The following is a 21,998-nucleotide window of genomic DNA, read 5'->3' as shown; positions in this document are numbered from 1 at the left end:
CACCTAGGAACACGCTAACTCAGGCAAGGTGTTTTCTCTCTCTCAGCCTCTGTTTGCCCGTCTCTAAAACAAGGATTTTGAAAGCTATTTCCTTAAGACTGATAAGAGAAATGGGTGACGAACTGATGTGGAATGCCTGCTACTGCGCCTGGCACACAGCAGGTGTTCAGCGAAGTGGGAAAGCACAGACTCTTTCACACGCCCCCTGAGGCCCTCTGCTGTTCGGCCTGGTTCCCCCTTACTCTCTGCAGTAGCTGCTCCAGGTTTCTCTCAACTCTTTGGACCCGCCAAGTTTTGCAGCTCCAAGTTCCATACTGCTTTCTCAGCAGCTCTCTCCACGAGCCCCCAGCTTCGCTGACTTTGCCTGCCCCCTTTAAGCCGCAGCTTTAGACACTATTTCCCTGCGGAGCTTTCCTGGACGCCCTAGTTGAGGTTAAAACTTCTAACTTCTCAGTACCCCGTCCTCCCCTCTAGTAACCTTCAAAATTGGTCTAAGTGCACATCTAAAGTCCGTCACCCCCGTGTCTGTAAACTGAGCCCAACACAGCTGCCACACGTACAGCACTTAGCACAACGCCAGGTACACAGCAAGTGCTCACTAAATGCCCATGCCTTGAATGCTTCCCGCCTAAAAGAATGAACGAGCATGTGCTTCGGAGCAGAAGTACTTTTAAAAAATAAAATTCTTTCCGGAATCAGAAAACCCAAGGTCAAGTTGGCACCCCCACCCCATTCTGAAGACCCAGGTGTTCAGGTGGCCTCAGGCTCACCGAGGAGGACGAGCCTTTTCGGAAGCACACACTGAGAGTCCTTCCTGAGCAGGTTACAAAGAGCTCATATTTCATACCATTCAGCCTGTCTGTCAAAACGCAACAGCCCTCCCTGGGGAGCGAGTGGTCCAGTTCCCCAGCTGGTTTTTATTCACACTGGAAACTTTAACTCCGTTCTCGGCCTCACAAAGTGAGAGCTGTGTCCACACAAAGCCACAACAACCAGCCAATTCACTGAATCCAGTGAAATAAGCCAATTCACTGGGGGGGACACAAACTGTCAAACTGGTTACTTGGTGCCTTATAGACCAAACAATGCGTGATTGAATTGGTTTGCGTTTCAATAGGTTGTCTTGTCATGTGGTAGCTACAGTGTGTGAAAGATTTTCTTTATCATTCTGTGTTGTGTCTTTTTTTTTTACACAAAAATAAGAGCATATCAGATAGAAGAGTAAACAGCCAATAATGTCCTCTCTTTAAATCTGTGGTCAGACGCACTACACTCGGCAATTCGAGCTTGCCCGAGAGGCGCATTTTGTAGAGCAAGGCACCCAGCCTGTTTTTTGGCTTTAAAATAAGACCCTGTCGGTCCTGATCTCATCTTTGCAAACGCATGGCACTGGGAGACAGAGACCATGCGCAACAACTCCTTACAGACAAAGCGCCTATTCACGGGCCCGCTGAAGTGCAATCGTAGATTTCCAGCCTCATTCAGCGGAGCGCGGCAGGCTCCCACCATGAGGGTGGGCTGCTAACGGCTCAGCGGGGAAACGACCCGGAGGACAGAGCGCTGTACAGCCCACACTTCCACCCGCAGAACGAGAGCAAGCCCCCCACGCCCACTCCCATTTACAGTAAGGAGCTAATCCAGCAAGTGAGCCGAGGGTGCCCAGCAATCCCTCTTTTTCCACATCACACCGGCATCTAGAGCACAGCTTTGTCGTCGTTAGGGCTGTTGCTAGGGTAAGTGCTGAGAAAGCAGCTCAGTAGCACACCGGGTTAAAACTCACACAAAAGGGAGGGACAATGTTGGTCCCTCAAGCTCTTGCTAGACCAGACCAGTTTTCTGCTTTCCTCGATACGACGTGCATATTTTCTCACTTTCGAGCCTTTCCTCACCTCAGACCACTTCTCCAGTTCTACTGAGCCCTCAAGGTCTAGTTAAATAATAATAATGATAGCTAACACTTATCCAGCATGTAGTAAGCTCAGTGTTTTACATGCAAAATCTTAACTCCATTTCTCACAACCGAATGAGAAAGGCATGAGGACAGGGCTACTACGGTCTCCCTCTGGCCAAAGGGACACGGAGAGGTGAACTGCAGGCCCAAAGTCCCAGGCAGGAGGTGGCAGGGCTGGGACTTGACTTTGGGTCCCTAATTCCCAGAGCCTGACCCCCTCCTTAACTGCCCCCAACGTGGGATTTCTGCTTTGCCCCACACAGCCCCTTGGGCAGACACTTATTGTCAGGAGCTGTGCAGGGCTGGCCAGAAGCGTCTGTGTCGCCTCCCCAGCGGTGTGTGGCATGCAGCAGGCACTAAGTGCGCTTTCCATTACCAACTGGCTCCCCCCTCACTTCAAATAAACACTGTATTGCTTTGTCATGCCAATAAAAATCAAAAGCCAAATTCCCCACGTAGGGGCTGGCTTGGCATTCCCTGCCGCATGGCATCTCGCTCTTCCAGTAAAACAAGTGTCAGTCCGTGTTCTCAGGGCAGCAGTTTAACAGAGGTCTGCCCCAGCCGGGAGGCGAACGAAGGCTGTGCTCATCTTTGCAGCATGAGGATGACAAAGCAGCTACCTCAACTCAAAGCCCCATCTTGCAGGGCAGGAAAAGACAACCCCACCTTTACGCACTCCTCTCAAAGGGCACTCCCGAGCTGACTTCTGGCACGCTACTGCTCTTGGGCCAGAGGTATCACCTTTGTTTGACTTGCAGGGTGTGGCCCCGTAACTGGGACAGACGGAAGCCGAGCCCTCCCTGCGTGCTGACCTGGCGGCCCTGGGTAAGGAGGCTCCTGGGTAAGGAGGCTCCGGGTTAGTGAGTGCCATGACCAGCAGGGCCAGCGCTCTCCCAGGCTCACGGCAACCAGCTCTTTTCTGCCGAGCCCACAACGTGTGTTCTGTCAAGCATGGCTTGTTTGAGAATGTGTTTTGAAAGCACTATTTTCAACAAGTATTAAAATGCAGTTGGAAGTCAGAAAAATTGTTATAATAATTCACAGTGTGCTTACTGTGCCGCCCTCTCAATTCCCAGGTGTGCAAACACCCCAAATCAGAAGACTGCCAGCATTCAGGGAAGCTCCGAGGCAGCCGTCTGCTTGGGGAGCGGAGGACGGAGAAAGAAAGTCACAGCGTTCAAAGCGTTGGATGTCAGGATCGCGCCACAGGAGAGCCTCGGGGAACACTGGGAGGGGGGCGAGGCTCCTGTCTGGCTTCCTGAACAGAACTGGGCCTGCCCACTCCAACCTTCAGAGAACGAGACACCAAAGGCAGATGAAGAAATCCAAGTGGAAAAGCAAACTGAGGGGAAACCAAGCCAGAGAAGATGCCCATGATATTTATTAACATTCAGCTCAGAGGGGAGGGGAAAACGATACCGTCCTGCCCTTTCCAAAACTGCATGGCTAAGAACATTCTGGAAGCTCCAGTGGATGGTGACCGGGGAGCACGCTATGCTATCAGGGCACCAACGTGAATACATTTTCTTTGTGAGGGCCACGGCACCATGTTCCTCCATCTCCAAGGGCCCTCTTAGCTACTAAGAGCCGCAGCACTGGCATCCAGGTGCTATCTGACAACAGATGTCAGCTCCCCAAACAGCCTGGGCTCCAGATCCTTTTGATTGGGTCCGTCTCACAATAACACAAGCTTTTGGCAACCTCTCTTCCAAAGTCCCCTGAAATACTTTCAGACAAGCAACTTGACTTTCTGCCGTTTCATGGTAGGCAGAGGAGCGAAAGAACTCAGCACAGAGAAATCACCCTGTGTATCACAATGCTGACCAAGGGCTGGCATGTGACACAGCTCCATGGTGGCATCTCACCGCCGTGTCTTTCTCTGAAAAACAAATAGCATTTCCCCCCACTCTAAATGGGGGAAAAAGAAAAAGTCGGGAAATCTCTTCTCTCTCTCAAAGCCTTGGCCCAAGGGGACAGGGTGCTCTGCCCTGCACGCTGCAATCCTCACAAGACAGAGAGACTTCCTCTGCTGCTGCACGCGGGACTGCGGCCTCGACAGCTGACAGCAGGCCTGACACTCATGATCCATCCGGTCAGCTTTTTTCCTCCTCTCCCGCTCCCTGCCCCAACCGCGGTCCCTAAGCTAATCTGAGGCTCTCACGGATACGGCAGCGACTCACTTCCAGCATGGAGCTGGAGGGCGCTCCAACTTTACAAACATGACACAGATTCCTAACTCACAGTGGCAAGCTTCTTTCTCATTTATGTACCTGAAGACCCTTCACTGATTCGTGTGTACAAATGAAATCATCACCCGATCTTTCCTAACCCAAGATGCAGCAGCCCGTCTGGCTCAGCAACGGGCAGAGGGAGCAGTGAGGATGTGTATGGATGAGATGTGTGTCCAGCAGGCAGCGACGGGCGCAGGCAATTTTGGATTCTGGTGTTTCAGTGAAGGAAGAGGCAGCATAACGTCACCGGCTTGGCTACCTGTCAGGTCCCTGACAGCTTCTACCCTCATTTTGGTAATTACCTAACTATTGCTTTGGACAAAGACAACTCAGGCCATCTGTCCAAGGTCCTTACTACTTCAGAGCCGCCAGTAGTAGCTGTCTGAGACCCTGTTTATCTTTCTAAGCTAAGTCAGACAAGGAGTAAACATACACACACACACGGCAGTTTTTCTACCAGAATAAGTTATCCTTGAACACCACCGTCCTCATCAGTCAGCTCTCGCCGAGACACTGTGCACGCCACTCCTATGACTCACTCCTAACCCGGCCTCTTACCTTAGTGTTCCTTCTCAAACTGCGGAGAATATTCCTCCTCCTCGGGTCCTCGTCTGTTTCATAGGGAATGACGGCATTGTCCCCTTTATAACCTTGGGATGCCTGATCCTCCTCCTTCTTCCGGATGGGCCCCAGCTCATCATTGCTCCCGACGCTGAAGCTGGTTCGGTAACTGGCGAACCTCCCCAGCCGGCTGCATCTCGTCCTGTACAGCACGGGCTTGCTCACGATGGACACCTTGCGGCCTCGCTCCAGGGAGCTGGTGTCCATTTCACTGTCGGAACCATTCCCACTGCCATTGGACTGAGCTTTGTTGATATTCCGAATGGTGATGATTTTGCCTTGGGTGCTGTCATGGGGCACTGAGTATATGTTCTCTTCTTCGTTCCTTGGCTTGACCACAGCATCCATGGGTTCGGCGTAATCAGAAGGATCAAACCCATCCGGAGGTAGCCAGGTGCTAGAAGACACAGACTTCCTCTGTCCATCTCGGTGGCCCTGGTCTAAGTAGGCCAGATCCCCCTTTGTAATTTCAAAGTGGACGGGAGGCTTTGGTTTGACGGGTGGAGGTACTTTGTTGTTCAGTTTGCTCTCGAAGTTGCTCATGATGAAAGACAGCCCGTCGTTGCCCTCCAGTTCCATGGAGAGCTTAGAGTGGTCTTTGGACAGAGAGGGCAGCGATGCGTCTTCCCGAAACAGGCTGTAAGAAGGGGGCTCGATGTCTTCTTCGGAATCCTGCAGGTTGGAGTTGCAGAGCGGCGAGCCCGCACGCGGGGAGTTGAACACCTCTTCCGTGGTGCTGCAGGCCTCGGCAGCGTTATCGTACATGTGAGTGGCTTCGATGATGTTCTTTTTGTCCACCACATCTTTAAAGAACGGGTGGAAGATGTCGAGCTTATGCTGGGGTTGGCTGCAGGGGATGCTTGTGAACCTTCCGTCAATTTCTTGAGCAATCTCCTCCCCCTCGGTCAGCTGTTCCCGACTTAAGTCATTATCCAGGACATCGATAGCGCCGTCAGTGAGTGCGACCAGCTGAATGGGGATAATATCCTGCACTTCACAGAGAAAGGCACGTAACATAGCCAGGGAGGCCTTACGTTTGGCTGAATAAAAAACAATGTACCCATGGACCAACCGGCTCTTTCTGATGCTAAACGAGGAATGGTACGAAAGAAGAGACAGTTCGATGCGCTTCTTGTGTGGTCCGATTGGCAGTTCAAGTAAAACAGAATTGCTGCTTCCACAATGGGAAGACTTGCAGGTTTGGGACTGAAGGACAGGAAGGAGCATGTCATCTGCACTAAAAGGATCTCCACACATCAGACACATAACAATCCGCAGGTCGGCATCAGCCAGGTCTTTGATGCTGGCGGTAGAAGTGACCAGGTTTAAGTTGCGCTTGGAGTCCAGGAGTCCTTTGAGAACTTGACTGATTTGCTTTTCGTTAATGTTGCGCCCATAACCGATGCCGGCAGCAGCAGGGTCGACAAAGACACACTGCAGTTTGCTGGCAATCTGCTGGCCTTGCTGTATTAAGCTGTGCAGGGTCTCTCCGCTGGTGTCTCCTCTCTTGTTAACCAAAATTAACGTCAGGGGGAGATGGACTAAATGATTATCTCGCCTGCCAAGAGTGGACTCTCTACTCTTCTCTATACTCTCCACCACGTAGGAGAGGGACTCCTTTGAATTGTAAAGGCAGAGACAGCCATGGGGCTGAAACGTTGGCGTCTGGAAAGAGTTCACAGGCAGCCTGACATTCCCCTCTATGGGCCTCAGGGAAAGCTCATACATTTTACCGTCTATCACATACTTGTCATCATTTGTACAAAGAGCTCGAATCTCATTGGCCAACTCGCGCGCGAGGCCGTCTTTGCCCAAGATAACCAAGTTGATCCTATCAATGTTGGGGTCAGAGAGCGAGTTCTTCTGATTCCGGTCAGACGGTCGGATAAAGCGAGAAGTGACCAAGTGCTCAATCTTCGCGTCCACACACGCGGGGCAGCTGGGGCACGTCTCCTTCGTGGGGTGGTACACGAAATGGATGTGCTTCAGAATAAGTGCGTCGCGCTCCGCCTGGAGCTTCTGCAGCGCTTTAAATCGCTGTTCCTCCCCCAGAACATCCTGAATGACACCCATCTTCTCCTTGCTGGGCTTCGCATCCAGCTCCAGCTCATAAAACAATTCCGAATACTCCAAAAGCAGCTCCTGAAACTCTTCCTTCGCTTTCTCTATAATTTGCTTTTGGTGTTTGCTGTAAATCTCCATGTACACAGGTTCTTCCAGCCACTGGTAGAAATCTTCATTCATTATAAAGCTCCGGGCCTCTTCCCAAGGCTTCCCAGGAGTTATGAAAGGAGAGGTCTCCAGGTTTTCTTTAAACGCCCTCCTCATCTCAGCCCTCTTCCTCTCGTTCCGCAGCTTCTCTAAGTGGGCTTCGTACAGCTGCTCAGCAGGGACGGTATCCATTAAGTCAAAGGGGATCCGCTCGTTCTCCATGTTGTCAATGTGGCTGGTGGCATCCCACGGCGTCTCTTCAAGCACGACGAACCACTTCAAGAACTCCGGCTTGGTCTCCAAGAGCTTTTTGGCTTTTATGCAGCTCAGGTGGTCTATCTCCTCTAGATTGGGTATGAGAGCTTCAAAAGCAAGCGGCAGGGCTGCCAGGTACAGCTTTCTCCGGCGCTCGATATGCTCGTGCTTGAGGCGGTGGATGTGCTGGAGAAAGAGCTTCTTGGCTTTCTGAGTCCCTTCCAGGTAGACATAGTCCTGGTACTCGGGCGAGGCCTGCATCTTTCGGCTGACACTGAGCCAGTTCTCATTGTGGTTCTTCACGATGCGACTCACCAGCCACTCATACTTGTCTTTTGCAGTGGCTATCTGCTGGCTCTGCTGCTTGAGAGCTTCAAAGTAAGGGATGATTTTTGTCTTTCCCCGACTTTTATCAATGAGTTGCACTAAGGTGCTAAAAGCCAAGTCCACGTTCACGTTGGATCTTGCTGAGGTCTCCACAACCTGGAGGTTCTTCTTGCTTAAGGCAAAAGTATGCGCATCTCTAATGTACCGCTCAACACCCTCATCACACTTGGTCAGGACCACCACTATGGGCTTTTTCGTTTTTGCAAGCTGATTGTAGAGATTGGAGACAAACTTGAGCTGATCATCAAAGTTCCTATTCATGCCCCTGCTAACGTCAATACCCAGAAGAAAACCATCAATCAGCAGCTTTCCATCCGGCATTTGCTTCTGCTCGAAGTCCTGCTCCAGCCCCAGCTGATCAGTGCAGAAGTACATGAGCTTCTCCGCTGAGGCGAGCTTGGTCGCAGCAGCTCTCTTGATATAGGGCTGCAGGGCCGTGCTTCGATGAGGTTGAAAAGTCTGATCATCGATGAACTCCGTCTGCTCCACAATGTGCATCTTACATTCCACACAATCCTCCAGGGAACGGCTAACTTCTCCCCAGTAGAGAAAGTGGTCATTATTGACCACTCGCCCGCCAAAGTCACTGGTGCTGAGCACCGAGGTGTGGTCCAAGTGAAACTCATCGGCGCTCGGGCGCACGAAGCGGTTGCACAGACAAGACTTCCCAATGCCACACTGGCCCTTCTCCTTCTCGGTCCCGGACAATCCCACCACACTGATGTTGTAGGTGGGAATGCGGACATCTTGCTTTCTTGCCATCATCATCGTCGACACATCCTGCCACTATCAGCCACTTCCAAGATCAGATTAGTGTTTTCCAGTGGACCCAATGGCTTCCCGACATTATCAGTGGGGGCCGGCTGCCCATGCAGCAAAATTGTGAGGTCCCGTAGTGCCTGTATACCAGGACGAGGTCAGTTTTTGCCACTTCTCATCGCCAAATAGCCAACATTTCTTCCTAGATGGGAGGGAAAAAAGAAAACCCATCAGCATCATAATTTTGGAACCCAATTTTAATCACTGAACTATAGCAAAAATCAATTTTCTTATTCAATAAAAACTGAGAGTCAACATCGAATGTGAAAGGCCTTATGCTGAGTGAAGTTCTAAGAGCGCATAAGACCGACAGCTCTGTACCCCCAGAGGCACAAGATCTAACGGAGGAAGACACATGAGGAAGCACACTGCAGTGTGCTAAGTGCGAAAACAAGGGTTTGAGGGCTCCCTGGGAAAATGGCTGATTCCAGGACTAGCGCAGGGATGGTACGAGATGAGCCTGGAACATCTTGTTTTGCAAGAAAGGAAGGAAGTGTTCGGAAAAATGACAGGACATCTCATCTCCCAAGGACACAGGAGCCAGCCTGCAGGGGCTCCCACTGGTCAGATCTGGGACACCTGAAGCACCACAATGATTAAGGACAGTCATGAATTCTAAGTCACTGCCAAAGAACCGGAGTTCATGCTACTGGATCAGACAAGAAGCATCACTTGATGCTAAATGCAGGGGAAATTTTGATCAGGAGCAGGATATGTGCCTGGAATCAAGGTGTCTCCTGATAGAGCTTATTAGTTGCAAAGGGAAGGAATGCCCTCCCCCCAACTAATTCTACAGTGGAGAAATCGGGCAACACTCTGCCTGGGCGATGAAACTCATCACCACCGGAGGGCCAGAAAGACCTCCCGGGCCTCCAGATGGGAGCCCCCGGGAGCACGCAACAGCACTATGCAGCGTGACAGCCTAGAACGCAGGGCCTCAACCTAGCACAAGGAAACAGCAGACAGACACAAAACGAGCACGAGTCTATTAAGAAGGGGGCTTGGGGGACTCCGTACTTTAAAAAAAAAATCACTGTCATAATAGACAAAGAATGGCTATGTAAATATTCCAGACTAAAGGAGGCTAAAGAGACGTCATAACTAAATGCAATTATCTGAGCCTAGACTGAATTCTGTGCCAGAGCTGGGGGGCAGGAGGGGGCCTAAACGGGACATTATCACATCAATTAACACCACTGGACTATGAACAGAATACCAGATCAAAGTATTTTGTTAATGTGAATTTATGAAGTTGATACCTATCACGTGAGAGAATAGCCCTAGTCTTAGGAAATACGCACTGAAGTATTTTGAGGAAGATCATAACGTACGTGACTAGTCCAGAAAAAAAATTATACATATTGGGAAATAATAAGAATGCAAATGAGGCACAATGTTAACAATAGGTGAATCTAGGTCAAGTGCACAGACTATTCCTTTGTCCTATTTTAATTTTTGTGACTTTCTGTAAGTTTGTAATTATTTCCCAATAAAAAGTTTTTTTAAAGGGTGCGAATATGGAGTGGTTTCCCTGACAGGAACACAGGCTCTGTCTGTGAGGGTAAGGCCCACCCTGTCTGGTTCTCTTCTGTGTCCTCAAGCCTAGGACACAGGGCTTCACACAAATCTTTCCTGACGGGGTGAATAAATGGATGACTCTTAGAGCACGTTAAAGAGTCCCCAAACCCAGCCTTTTAGATTTAGGAAAGCCTTTCTGAAGGAACTGCCGTCTCAGGTGAGACCTGCAGTGGAGACAGTGAAACGTGCAGACCCCTCTCTCCCCAGGGAAAGCACGGCCCCCGGGGAACGAGCTGGAGGAAAGTGCGCGCGGGGAGGAGAGGGGCAAGAGGCGTCAGCACGCAGGCAGGGCCCTGCTTAACCACGTTCAGCGCTGGGACTCCTTCCCTCCTGAAGGCTGTGGGAAACCACAGAAGGTGGCTGCCGAGTGGCACTTTAAAGGACCTAAAGTTTGAATCGCTGAAGCAATGAAACGTTACGACGTCTTACAAAGTCTGCGGCAACTTTCCAGCTGAAATAAGGACAGTATGGAGTCTTTGCCTCTACATAAATGGTCTTCTGGCTACCGTTGTTTACACGGCACTGCCGTCTGCGCGCGCGTACACACGACTGCGCAACTGCTGAGCCTGGGGCCAAAGGAACAGTCTCCTGAAATACTCCCGAAGAGGAGAATCTAAAATACGTGAACGGAGCAATTTTGCTCTGATTTCACTTATGCCTGGTAGGAACCGGCATTTCCACAACCTTAATATGTCATCGTGGCCCGTCTCACAAGAAACGCCACAGGAAGTCAGCCCACCACCCGTTACGCTGACTGAGATGAGGGCAGAACGCAGAGGGAAGCACAGCTGTCCCCTATGATAACCTCAGAAGGTCACAGGCCTTTCCCAAACATCCATATCTTCCTTTGATAACCCAGAAAGCCAAACCCTCTACGGAAACAAAGACTGGTATGCAAAAATTGTCTGACCATTTTCAAAAGAGAAATCGGGATGATTGTCAGCAACGACTCCAGACAACCTAAGGGCTCAAGGCCAGGGAGGGAGCTCGGCCTCCAGCTTACCCAGGGGACACAGGGGGACTGCTCCCCAAGCAAAACCATAAGATGCTTCTGAATATCTAAAGCGTGTTTACACACGTAAGAGGTGAGATACCTGCAAAGGGAAGCTCTGTACCAAACCCAAGTGCTCTTGCATGCTGCTCTGTAGCACACGTCTACGATGGTGTCTCCGTCCCTGAGGAGGCCAGAGTTGAACAGAGCCGCAGGGAGGAGGGGTGAGGAAGTCGAGGTGCTCCCAGGACAGAGCCCTCCCTAGCCATCCTCATCCCGGAGCCTGGCAGGACTCAAGGCCACCACTCAACCAATCGTGAAATGCAATTTGGCAATGTGACGCCTACTTCAAGTGACCGCTGCCTGCGCCGGCCATCACCCCACTTCTCTGTACAGTGGGTCCAACGATCTCTCTCCACAGAGATCGCAGGAAGCCAAAACACTAACCTGCTCTTAACCCTCAAGAACTAAAGACAGCCACTCCATTCTGAACTAAACTCAAATGTACTCCCCATTCGACAGCTCGCTGCAGTGCGGTTTGTAAACGGCGTGGCATCCTATTCAGTCCACTCACGTCAGAGTCTCGGTCACCTGAAGGACGCTAAGGAGAGAAAGCAACACTCAACTCTCAAGAACACAGCAACGGGGACTAGCCCGGTGGCCGAGTGGTTAAGTTTGCCCACTCCGCTGCAGGCGGCCCAGTGTTTCGTTGGTTCGAATCCTGGGCGCGGACATGGCACTGCTCATCAAACCACGCTGAGGCGGCGTCCCACATGCCACAACTAGAAGGACCCACAACGAAGAATATACAACTAGGTACCGGGGGGCTTTGGGGAGAAAAAGGAAAAAATAAAATCTTTAAAAAAAAAAAAGAACACAACAACAGACATTCAAAGCCAATGCCTCGAACCGACTAAATTAAACAGCTAGGAAGACGAGCACTGGCAGGCACGGGAGGGGCTGATTCTCGGACACCTGGAGACCGCCATTGCTAGAAACCTAACAGGCTCCCTGGAATAAGCACGCTCGCTTACACGTCTGTCTCTGATGTCTGGATAATACAGTTCTGCTAGTTCCTCAATTGGACTGAATTACACGGTAAACAAAGACTGTTCGAAATCTAAAAATGTCTCCAACACTTGCTTTAAGGGAAATAAGCTTAAGTGCTTGATCACAAACACATTGGACTTTTCTAAGAGGTGGGTAAAAAAAACTAGCTGAGTCACTAAATTGAATGATCTGAAGGCCACAAAGAACCAGAAAGTAGAAGACAGGGCATGTCCAAGACTTTGCAATATCTTTAGTTCAAATGTGATGGAACCAGCACTCTGAGTGGGCAACTCAGCTAATCACACAGCAAAATCTGAATTTCCATTCTAAGAATTGGCCAATACTACTCCTTTGAAAACAGAAAAGTTAGAGAAAAGAGGGGAAAAAGTATTCCTTAAAATAGTCAACTCCTTTTATCCTTGAGCTTTACAGAGCTACCTGTATTAAAAAAGAAAAACACAGAACCTAACATTTAGTTAGTTGTGCAGAGTAAGTCAACTACTTCAGAAAGGCAAACCCTTCAGGAGTATTTTCAATGCTCTGCCTGAAACATATGGTGTACCAAAACACAACGCAAACACCTGAGCGCTTGTTTGGAACCTGTCACCAGGCTTCCGGAGTTGTTCGCGTGACCTGTTTACCAAGACACCAGCTCCCCACAGGAGCGCCACAACTGGAAGGCAGGAGGAGGGCGTTTTCTGTTTAACAGCTCCACGGGACACCCAGGGCAAGAAGTGGTGACGTGCCCAAGATGGTGCACATTTCACAGGACACAGAAACGCCCCTGTGACCCAGCATTACTATGACTGCTCGAGTTAAGGGTCAACAGCTTCACCCTCCCATCCTGCAGCCTCGAGCCACGCCCCCAGCAGGAAATGGCTCTGGACTGTGGGATCTGGAATGCCCTGTAGACACAAATGTCACCATTATCATAACCAAAACTACCATCTCTACCTATGAGAATAGCCAAGCAATTCTGAAAATGCATTTAGTTTCAAACAACCATATACAGAACACCACCCAACCAATAATATTATATCATATAATCATAGAACAAGAAAATAATTTCATAGGGAGCTGCTAGCAAAGGAAGTAAAATACTTGCTAACATAATTTGTCTTAACCTCAGTAGGGGAAAGGAATGGCAATAAGCACGGTAACTGACGGAACGCACAGAGCATTTTCTAAGCCTCCTTGATACCGCGTACTTCTCCCCACCTTGCGTTTCTGAATGGGTTTTCAAAGCTATGACACACACGAGCAGCTGGTGGGAATGCCGCGCTCTCATGAGGCACACGATCAGACTCACAGCTGCAGGGGGAAAGGACGGGCACAGGCCGGGAGGGAACTGGGAACATTCTCCCTGTAAGAGAGACTCCCACAGGAGAATTCCCTAGAGGAATTCACTTTCTAAATGAGCCAGGAAAGATGGGATAAAACAGCCCCAGTAAGAAGAGGACGCTTCTCTGTGGTCTACTGAACCACTGAATTTAAACGAAATATTCTTTAAAAATCCAACGTTTCCATTTTCATATTAATAAATGTTAAAGTATATGTTCTCAAGGTGTTTGTTTTTCCTTTAAAAACTTTACACAAATCAGAGAAGAAAAGTTGGAAGTGAAGTCCAAGGTCCTTATCCGTCCAATTCATTCACCTGTGAAATCCCGATGACTTTACAGAACCTTAGTCAGGTGCACACAGGACACGCCGGGGCACTTGGCTGTGGGAGGAACTGCAATCTTTACGAAGCTGACTGATGCAGGATGAGTCCTCACTTCCTCTGCGCGATTCTGGTGGAATGTGCAGCAATACGGCCCTGATTCTGCTCATCTCTACCGCACGAGAAGAGTCTGAGGAAACAAGCGTGTCAAACTCAGCAAGCACAACACAGCGCTTCTCGTGCCAGAGAGAGAGACAGGCAGGGACCTGATGGCCCAGCCACAGAGCAGCGGACCTCTCTCCTTCCTTCATAGCCTCTCAGAGGAGCTAGCCATTTTGGCACTACTCTAGTCTCTAATCTTTACAACTGAGAACTGACCTGTCCATCAACCAAATCAAATATGTATTTATAGAGCTAAGACAACGTAATGAAACAGGAAAAAATAGGGCTCTGTCCTTGCTGATGACAATCTTAATTTATTTGAGACAATATTTTTACTTAAAAAATAACTAAGCCACAGGACAATAAATGGCATAGACCATTACCTGGGATCGAGAGAAAGGAAGAGGAGACCATTTAGATCTGGGGAGGCTGGGGAAGGGGTCAGAGCGGAATTAAATTCAAATTGGTTCATAAAAGACCGGCAGGGTTTGGAGAGATGGCCCAGGCATTCCAAAGACGTGAAAGGGTATGAACAATGGAGACCAAAACGGAAAAGCACCAGCTGCGTGTGGGGACGGACTGACTGGACCAGAATTCCCACGCATGCGAGGTGGAATACAAGAAGGGCAGCTGGGCCCAGACTATGAATACAGGGCATTCTTACCTGTGAGGATCTCAGAGGAACGGAATCTCTTATCCCACCATCGTTATTCACTGGTTATAACACTGCCGCTTCAACTCCTTAGCCACCAAACTGACTAAGGAGTTGATCATTTTACACAAAAGAAAGCTCTATTTGATTGTGGCAATTATATTTCTATCTATCAGTCCAATGCAAATTCAAATAATAAATGGGGAAGGGGGCAGAAAACCGTGCATTTACAAAGGAAGCAAAGAGCAAACATTTGTCCAGGACGTTCCTGCTGGTTGCTCCCACTAGTACAGGCTCCACACACCTCCTCCTGTTCAGTGTAGGAGGGAGGAGTTCCTCAGATCACGGAATCTCACTATGTCCCCAGGCTCGGGGGACAGGAAATCTCTGAAATGGGTCATCTGGATCTTTGGAAAGACTGAGGTAAGTGTTTAACCATCTGGTCTTGAAACATGTTCTCTCCTGCAACAGGCAGGCTATTCTTGGACCCCGGCTCTGCGTCTGCACTCAGCTTTCACCATGCCCTCTGCAAACTCCATGGGCGGCGCTCTCCAGAGCCCAGCGAGGACAACAGGGGCATCAAAGACAGTGTGTGAGGGCTGATACCTCAGATGTCTGATTTGAAAATAACCTGGCCTCAAGTTAATTTTTAAAAGAGCAGTTATGAAAGATTCTGTGCCGTCCCATCTATAATTTTCGCAAATGTCCCTTCCTGTTCCTCTCGACTCCTTTTTTCCCCAAGCCCTGGTGAAGGGACCTCTGAATTCCCGGGTAGGAAAGACAGAACTATGCTGCTGTTCCACCATCCTAGGTGGCCCATCTGTCACCCTGACAAGTTCTCGCACATTGAGGAGGGCAGAACTCCACAAGCCAGTCCCACAGAAACCAAATTTCTAAGCCGAGTTATCCACAGGATGAGATCGAATTCCCCGTGATGGATGAAGGGGCCGCTTCCAGCAGAGGCACTGCCTTAAACTCCTCCTCAGCCGCTTTCCGCCAGGCAGCTCTGGACTTCTGACCAAGCCAGCGGATCACAGCAACTCGAGACCAAGCAGACCAACGGCTGAGCACTCTTCTCACTGACGCAGCCCCATTCCCTGGGTTACCTATCCAAAGAAAGCGACGACAAAACAGGATTTCTGATAAGCTGTAAAAATACTCAGTGCCAAAGGAGAGACACAAACACACCCGAGTCTCACCTGTCAATCTCCTGGTTCAGACCAGTTTTACAGTGATTTCTGAAAGGGTAAAGAAAACCCACACAATGATTTAAGCAGTTGCTTCTGAGCACTTAGGATCTATTCAGATTTTTTTTAACTTCTCAGTAGAAAAGAGGTTATTTTTGAAAGAGGGTTCTCCATCAAATTTCTCTGAATATGGAGGAAGAGTGGAGGTACCATCCAAGCAAAAGTGCCTCGCAAACAGACACCAGTGCTGAAGAAACAGGCATATCTGTCAATTGGGAAAAACGGGTGAGCTTATTTCCAAGTCCAACAGTAAGCCTTGCCATTCTATTCCCCTGATGGCATCTGAGGCGACAGGAGGATTTCAGCCCGTCACTTCTAATTGTTCCTCACTACTCGTTTGCATTCTTCTATAAATTGCCAGTTCTAAAACAGGCTACCGCAAGTAATAAAAGCTATCCCACATGCACAAACTTTTAAAAAAAGAACGGCTGGCTTTATCTTATTTAAAGCACCTGTACTGAAGATAAGACCAGTGGTCACACGGAAACAGAATAAACAGAGCCAACTTCTAAATCCAGCAAATTTTAGTAGGGAACAATCTGTATCCATAGATTAAAGAACTAATTTAGGACTCACACGAGCAAAATCAATACTCATACTCCTCTCTTCCCTTTTCTGGCCTCCACAATTACTCACATACTTGTCTTGTTTCAAATGAAGTTACAAACTGAGGTCTGAGAGCGATGAAACAGTGACAGAAGACAGAACCCGGGCAGGGGCCCGAAATCCCCAAAATTGTGCTCTAGGCTCAATTAACCATATTTGAAAATCTTTTAAATCGAGGAGTTTATCTCTGTCTTCTTCAAGAGATGAATATATGAGTTAATATGTTTAAAACTGGATTTTTCTGAATGAAAAAATGATATATGCATGCACTATTAAAAGTTGATATGAAAAATACTATTTCTTATTCAAATATTTATCACCTCAGTGTTTGAAAGGCACATTTCAGGTTCCTACTCTGAGGCCAGGAGAGGAGACATGATAGAAAAGGACACAGTCCTCTATTCCTTGATGGGTTGGTTACACAGGTATTTGCTTCTCAACTGTTCATACGTACATGTTTTATACTCTTTTCTCTATAGTTGTTTAAAAGGGGACAATTCAGAGAAATGAGGAAATGCAAGTTCACAGAGCTAGCAAGTCGAGCTGGGCCGTGAGCCTGGCCTCTCTCAAGCACTGCGGTCCGTGTCCCCTTCTACTCTAGGCCTCTGCTGGGGTCCTGGCGAACAGGTGACCCTTATCCCCGAGGCAGCGAGCAAGAGGAAATGCTGAGGGGCAGGAACCTGGAGGGCCCAGGTGGCAATGACGGTTCCTCAGGGCCACGGGGAAGGCTGAACAGGTGGCACATGAGACCTTCCAGCCTTAAAACAGAGCAACTCAATTTGACCTGTTTTATATGGTGGGAGCCCACAGAAAAAGAAATTTTCTTAAGTTCTATCGTTTTTTTAAAAAGCTCAAAAAACTTCACAGTTCGAAAAGCCATTTAACAATCAGACATTTGGCGGTCTCAATTCCAAGATTTTGCCCAGAGCTAAGAGTTAAAAAGAGCCCCCAATCGGGGCTGGCCCCGTGGCCGCGTGGTTAAGTTCGTGCACTCCGCAGCAGGCGGCCCAGTGTTTCGTTGGTTCGAATCCTGGGCGCGGACATGGCACTGCTCATCAGACCACGCTGAGGCAGCATCCCACATGCCACAACTAGAAGAACCCACAACGAAGAATATGCAACTATGTACTGGGGGGCTTTGGGGAGAAAAAGGAAAACGTAAAATCATTAAAAAAAAAAAAAAAGAGCCCCCAATCTGTCCCCACCCCCATCTTCCCCCCTTTCATTCGGGAAACAGCCCGGATGAGGGACTACTGAGACAGAGGGAAAGAGCTCCGCTCACGAAGAGCCGGGGCGGGAACCCAGCGGGCCCTCGGCCCAGCCACGCTGGGAGCCGCCCGCATCCTCCGAGGGCCCCAGGCGGCCGGGCAGGACTGGCAAGGACTCCGAAAGCACCTGCACGCTGGCCCTCGGGAGCCGCTTCCCTGGAAGGCCACCGCAGCCTGCGCGTAAGAAGCACGGGGAAAGCACGTGCTCCCGGGGAAAGGCCGCCACAGAGGTTGGGGGAGCCGCCCAGGGAGGGCCCTGCCAGGGCCGCCTTTGTCACTGAGCGGGCGCACAGGAAGCACCTTCCGACTGTGCTCAGGGCCGTCATTTCCTCCCCAGACTGAAACCCAGGACCCTGCATCTCACTGTCAAGGGAGCCTGCCAAGGGGAAAGGGCAGACAAATAAGCAGCAAAATCTGAAGAAAACTGGCTGATCTGAGAAAATTCCTAAAATTCTTCTTGGGATTAACAACTAAAAGGACTTCCGATGAACTGCTCTGTGTCTCTAAATCAAAGTCCCTTGAAGGCAGGAGCGGGGAGAGCCGTGGAGCCCGGAGGAGCAGGGAAGCCAGCCACAGCAGCAGCTGTCACACCCGCGCCGGGGCACACCTCTCTGCCAGCCCACTCCCACCCGGGCTGGGTCTGCGCACCACTCTCTGCCGCGCATGCGTGTGTGGAGACAAGAAGACTGACCGAGACCTTAGAATCAAAATGACCAGGAAGGGACGAGAAAGAGGGACAGGGACAGTCGGCCAGTACCATCTATCACCAATGCAACCTCCACGTCTCCTCACACGTGTACTTTCACGAACTTCCGCTGTATGTTCTATATAGCACCTGTCGATCACCTACTACTTCAAGACAAATTTCAAACTAGCACAATAACACACCCTGGAAAGGGAACAGGTTAGTGGGGAAGAACCAGAGGGAAGGGGGAGGGGGTGGGCGAATGGGGTAAAGGGCACATAATATACATGGTGACGGATAAAAACGAGACTATCAGTGGTGAGCATGATGCAGTCTATACCGAAGCTGATATGTAATAATGTACACTGGAAATTACACAATGTTATAAACCAATATGACCTCAATAAAAAACAAAAACAAACATGTCCTGTTGGGAAGTCCAAAAATAACTAAGAAAACACTTGTGATCATATAAGGAATTTAAAAAGTGAGATTTTCTATAAAATGCTAGCTTCATGATTTTCCCTTAGATAACAGACCAGAATAGTAACCAGTTCCTCCTTATCAACCACAATTCCTTGGAAGTCCTTGGCCAGTAATTTTCACGAAGATCACTGAGTCACCTTTTATCACTACTTCAGCCCTCAGACTTAAGAAGGAAAACAGGTCCAGCCGTCCTATCTACCAGAGGAAACCACCTTGACCTCATGTATTTGGCTGCTATTCACAAAACCATGTCTCTGAGTTCAAATGATCAAAAATATACTCACACTAGGTGATAACATACCTTTCTCAGTTACATATGCACAGAATGCCCACACTGTTTCATCCCAACATAAACCCACTGAGTGTTCCCTTCTGGTGACCTCACTCCTCACTCCCCAGGTGACACATGGCCCTGGGAACACATCGCAGCTACTTTCTTTTGAAAAGTCTTAAAATCAATGTACAACAAATAGCTCCTGCTGATTTCTAACTCACTTTAGAGAATGAAACAGAAAAATATACCACCATTATAAAACTTTATCAGCAGACTGACTGTGGCCACCCACAGCATCGACTACGTTAAAACCTTAAATGAACCTTAAATGAACACTTTTATCAGGTGGCTAACGTGACGACCAGTCTGCAAAAGGAACAGAGGATCTGGTGATGAACAGAGGTGACTCCACCCAGCCCCTTCACCTCTGCACAGACCCGCCCACCTCCTCAGACCACTCACCCACTCCTGCATCTGTCTGTTCTTGCGACTTTCTGCTCAGAAACCCCACGTGTAAGACAGCCTGTCAGGGTCTCAATTTTGCTGTCCACAACAAGACGATCCTTCTGGCTACCAGCGCGCCTTAAGAGCACAGGGGTCAGCACGGTAACTTGCTTGTACACAAACACCCATCAAAAGCACCGACCCTTTTCTTGATTAAGTATGGCCTGGGTCACACCTGGGCCAAGAGATGATACGTTCCTGAGCCCTTCCAGCCCAATGAAGAATCGTACACAGTAGAATAATGTGGGGTTTCTCTGGGTTTTTCTTGGGGGGGGGGTAGTTATATTGTAATAACTTGTCAGTCCGTGAATTCATATATCCTTCAACTGCCTTATTTAAAACATTAGAGTGGGCCATTTCAAAGATGACGATTAAAATCTATGTATCATGGCTTGTCAAATTTTGTAATTACGTGAGTTCAAAAAGCTCAGGCTACCGAACTCCGTTCTCCATACTGACTATGTAACAGGAAGCTCAGCTCAACCAGCTGAGTCACGAGAGCTCAAAGCCCAGTCAGGAGCAAATCCAAAGCAATCAAGAGCAACCAGGAGCGTGAAAGCCGTATGTCCACATTCCACACTGCTCAGGCAGCAGTGAGCAGATGGCAGGACGGGGCCAGAATGTTCCATACAGCTTCTCACACCTCTGCTCCATTCCCCTCCAAAACCCGCCTTCCTGCAGGCGCAAACCTCACTCCATAACCTCATACAGTAAGGCCAGTGTTGTCTGGAGTCACAAAGTTTTATATGTGCTTGCTTCTAATTAAAGACCATTCGATTTTAAGAACTTAATAAAAAGGCCATAAACCTGTATCATTCCACAAGAACGCCAAGAATGCTAAGTAGCCAACTAACATTCTTCCAAAGTGACCTCTAGTAAGGGCCACCTCTACTACTTTGCCAACTAACATGTCAGGAGGCGGAAACATTCCGACCTGTCCACCCAATCTTAAAAAGCAAAGGCAAGTGAAAAGGCCTTCTTCCAGGGACCAAAGCAACCCAAATTCCTACAGGGGAAAGAGCTAGTACAAACAGTCGCAAAAGTGGCAAAACCAAAGTTTAAAAAGCGACTTACATGCCAGCAAACGATTCAGAAGGATTCTGAGAGGTAATACAGACATTTTAGTGGCGGAACACTTGGAGAGGAGCCGGGCAGCCTGGACTTTCTCCCTCAGCAGGCCATTAAACCCTGCAGCGGGGAGGGGAGGCGCACGCACAAACTAGGAACCGGCAGCTCACAGCCAGCCTATCTTGACAGCTGCCAGCCGTCAGCAGGATACCGGACAAGGATGTTCTTCACCGAGACAGGGAGGGCACTCCGGGCTAATGATAACCCAAGTGCACGCAATTATAATCAGACTGATAAGGATCGATCCCTACCCTTGGAGCAGACACAGATCCAACCGCCAAGGAAGAGGCCCTGTGTGCTGGAGGGAAGCTAGCTTACCCAGACGCCCACAGCCTCACGTGTCCCTTCCCACACTTACTCTCGCTCTCTACGATCCACACTGTGTGGAGCAGCAAATTATGTCCTTGAAGGACAGACCCGATCCTGTCAAGCCCTGAGTACAAGCCCTCAGAGCTTCCCTCTGCCCTCCCAACGGCACCCGTACATGCCCCCTGTGAGCTCACCTCCACCATTCTGCTGTTTCCTCACTGGACTCTGGCCACCGTGGCCTTCCCTCCTGCAGCTCCTGGCTGACCCCACTCATTCATTCTCACTCACTCATTCACCAGAAAATGACTGGGACCATGTAAATCACCCACTGCTGCATGAGGCATGGCACCGGGCGCTGCAGACACAGCAGTGAGCAAAAAGACAAGCCCCGCCCCAGGGGCTCCCACGCCAGCAGGGAGGGACAGGCGACTGCAAAACGAAAAGCGCGAGGGAGTGAATCACGGGGGAAACTGGGCCAGCCCGGGCCGAGCGGTTAAGCTCACACACTCCGCTTCGGCGGCCCGGGGTCTTGCTGGTTCGGATCCTGGGCGCGGACATGGCGCTGCTCATCAGGCCACGCTGAGGCGGCGTTCCACATGCCACAACTAGAAGGACCCACAACTAAAATATACAACTATGTACGGGGCGGGCTTTGGGGAGAAAAAGGAAAAATAAAATCTTTAAAAAATAATAATAATAATGTGGGAAGCTGGGAGGAGAGTGTTCCACACAGAGTAAGCGGCAATGCAAAGGCTCTAAGGCCCAGTAATATTTCTCCTTTAATGTGTTTCTTGTTAAATTGTTAACTCCAAGAAGATGGGGACCTAGTGTCTTATCTATTCTGCTCCCCATCCAACCTCAGCACTAAACATAGTACCTGGCTCCAAATTACCTGCTAAACGTGATAAGTGAATTAGTGTCTA

At 49.4% G+C, this 21,998-nt stretch overlaps 1 protein-coding gene across 1 annotated transcript in view; it reads right to left on the bottom strand.

Moving 5' to 3' along the window:
• ARHGAP35 (Rho GTPase activating protein 35) overlaps nucleotides 1–21,998 on the bottom strand; it is a 111,044-nt gene that overhangs the window by 63,411 nt on the left and 25,635 nt on the right. The window contains exon 2 of the mRNA XM_070499406.1: nucleotides 4,741–8,617. Within this exon, the coding sequence (XP_070355507.1) occupies nucleotides 4,741–8,424 (3,684 nt within the window). The 5' untranslated portion in view covers nucleotides 8,425–8,617. The remainder of the gene's footprint in view (nucleotides 1–4,740; nucleotides 8,618–21,998) is intronic.

The sequence above is a fragment of the Equus asinus genome, chromosome 26, assembly GCF_041296235.1.
Source record: "Equus asinus isolate D_3611 breed Donkey chromosome 26, EquAss-T2T_v2, whole genome shotgun sequence".
NCBI classification, from domain to species: Eukaryota; Metazoa; Chordata; class Mammalia; order Perissodactyla; family Equidae; genus Equus; species Equus asinus.
The sequence above is the reverse complement of the archived record's forward strand: the minus strand, read 5'-3'. Positions and strand labels throughout refer to the sequence as shown.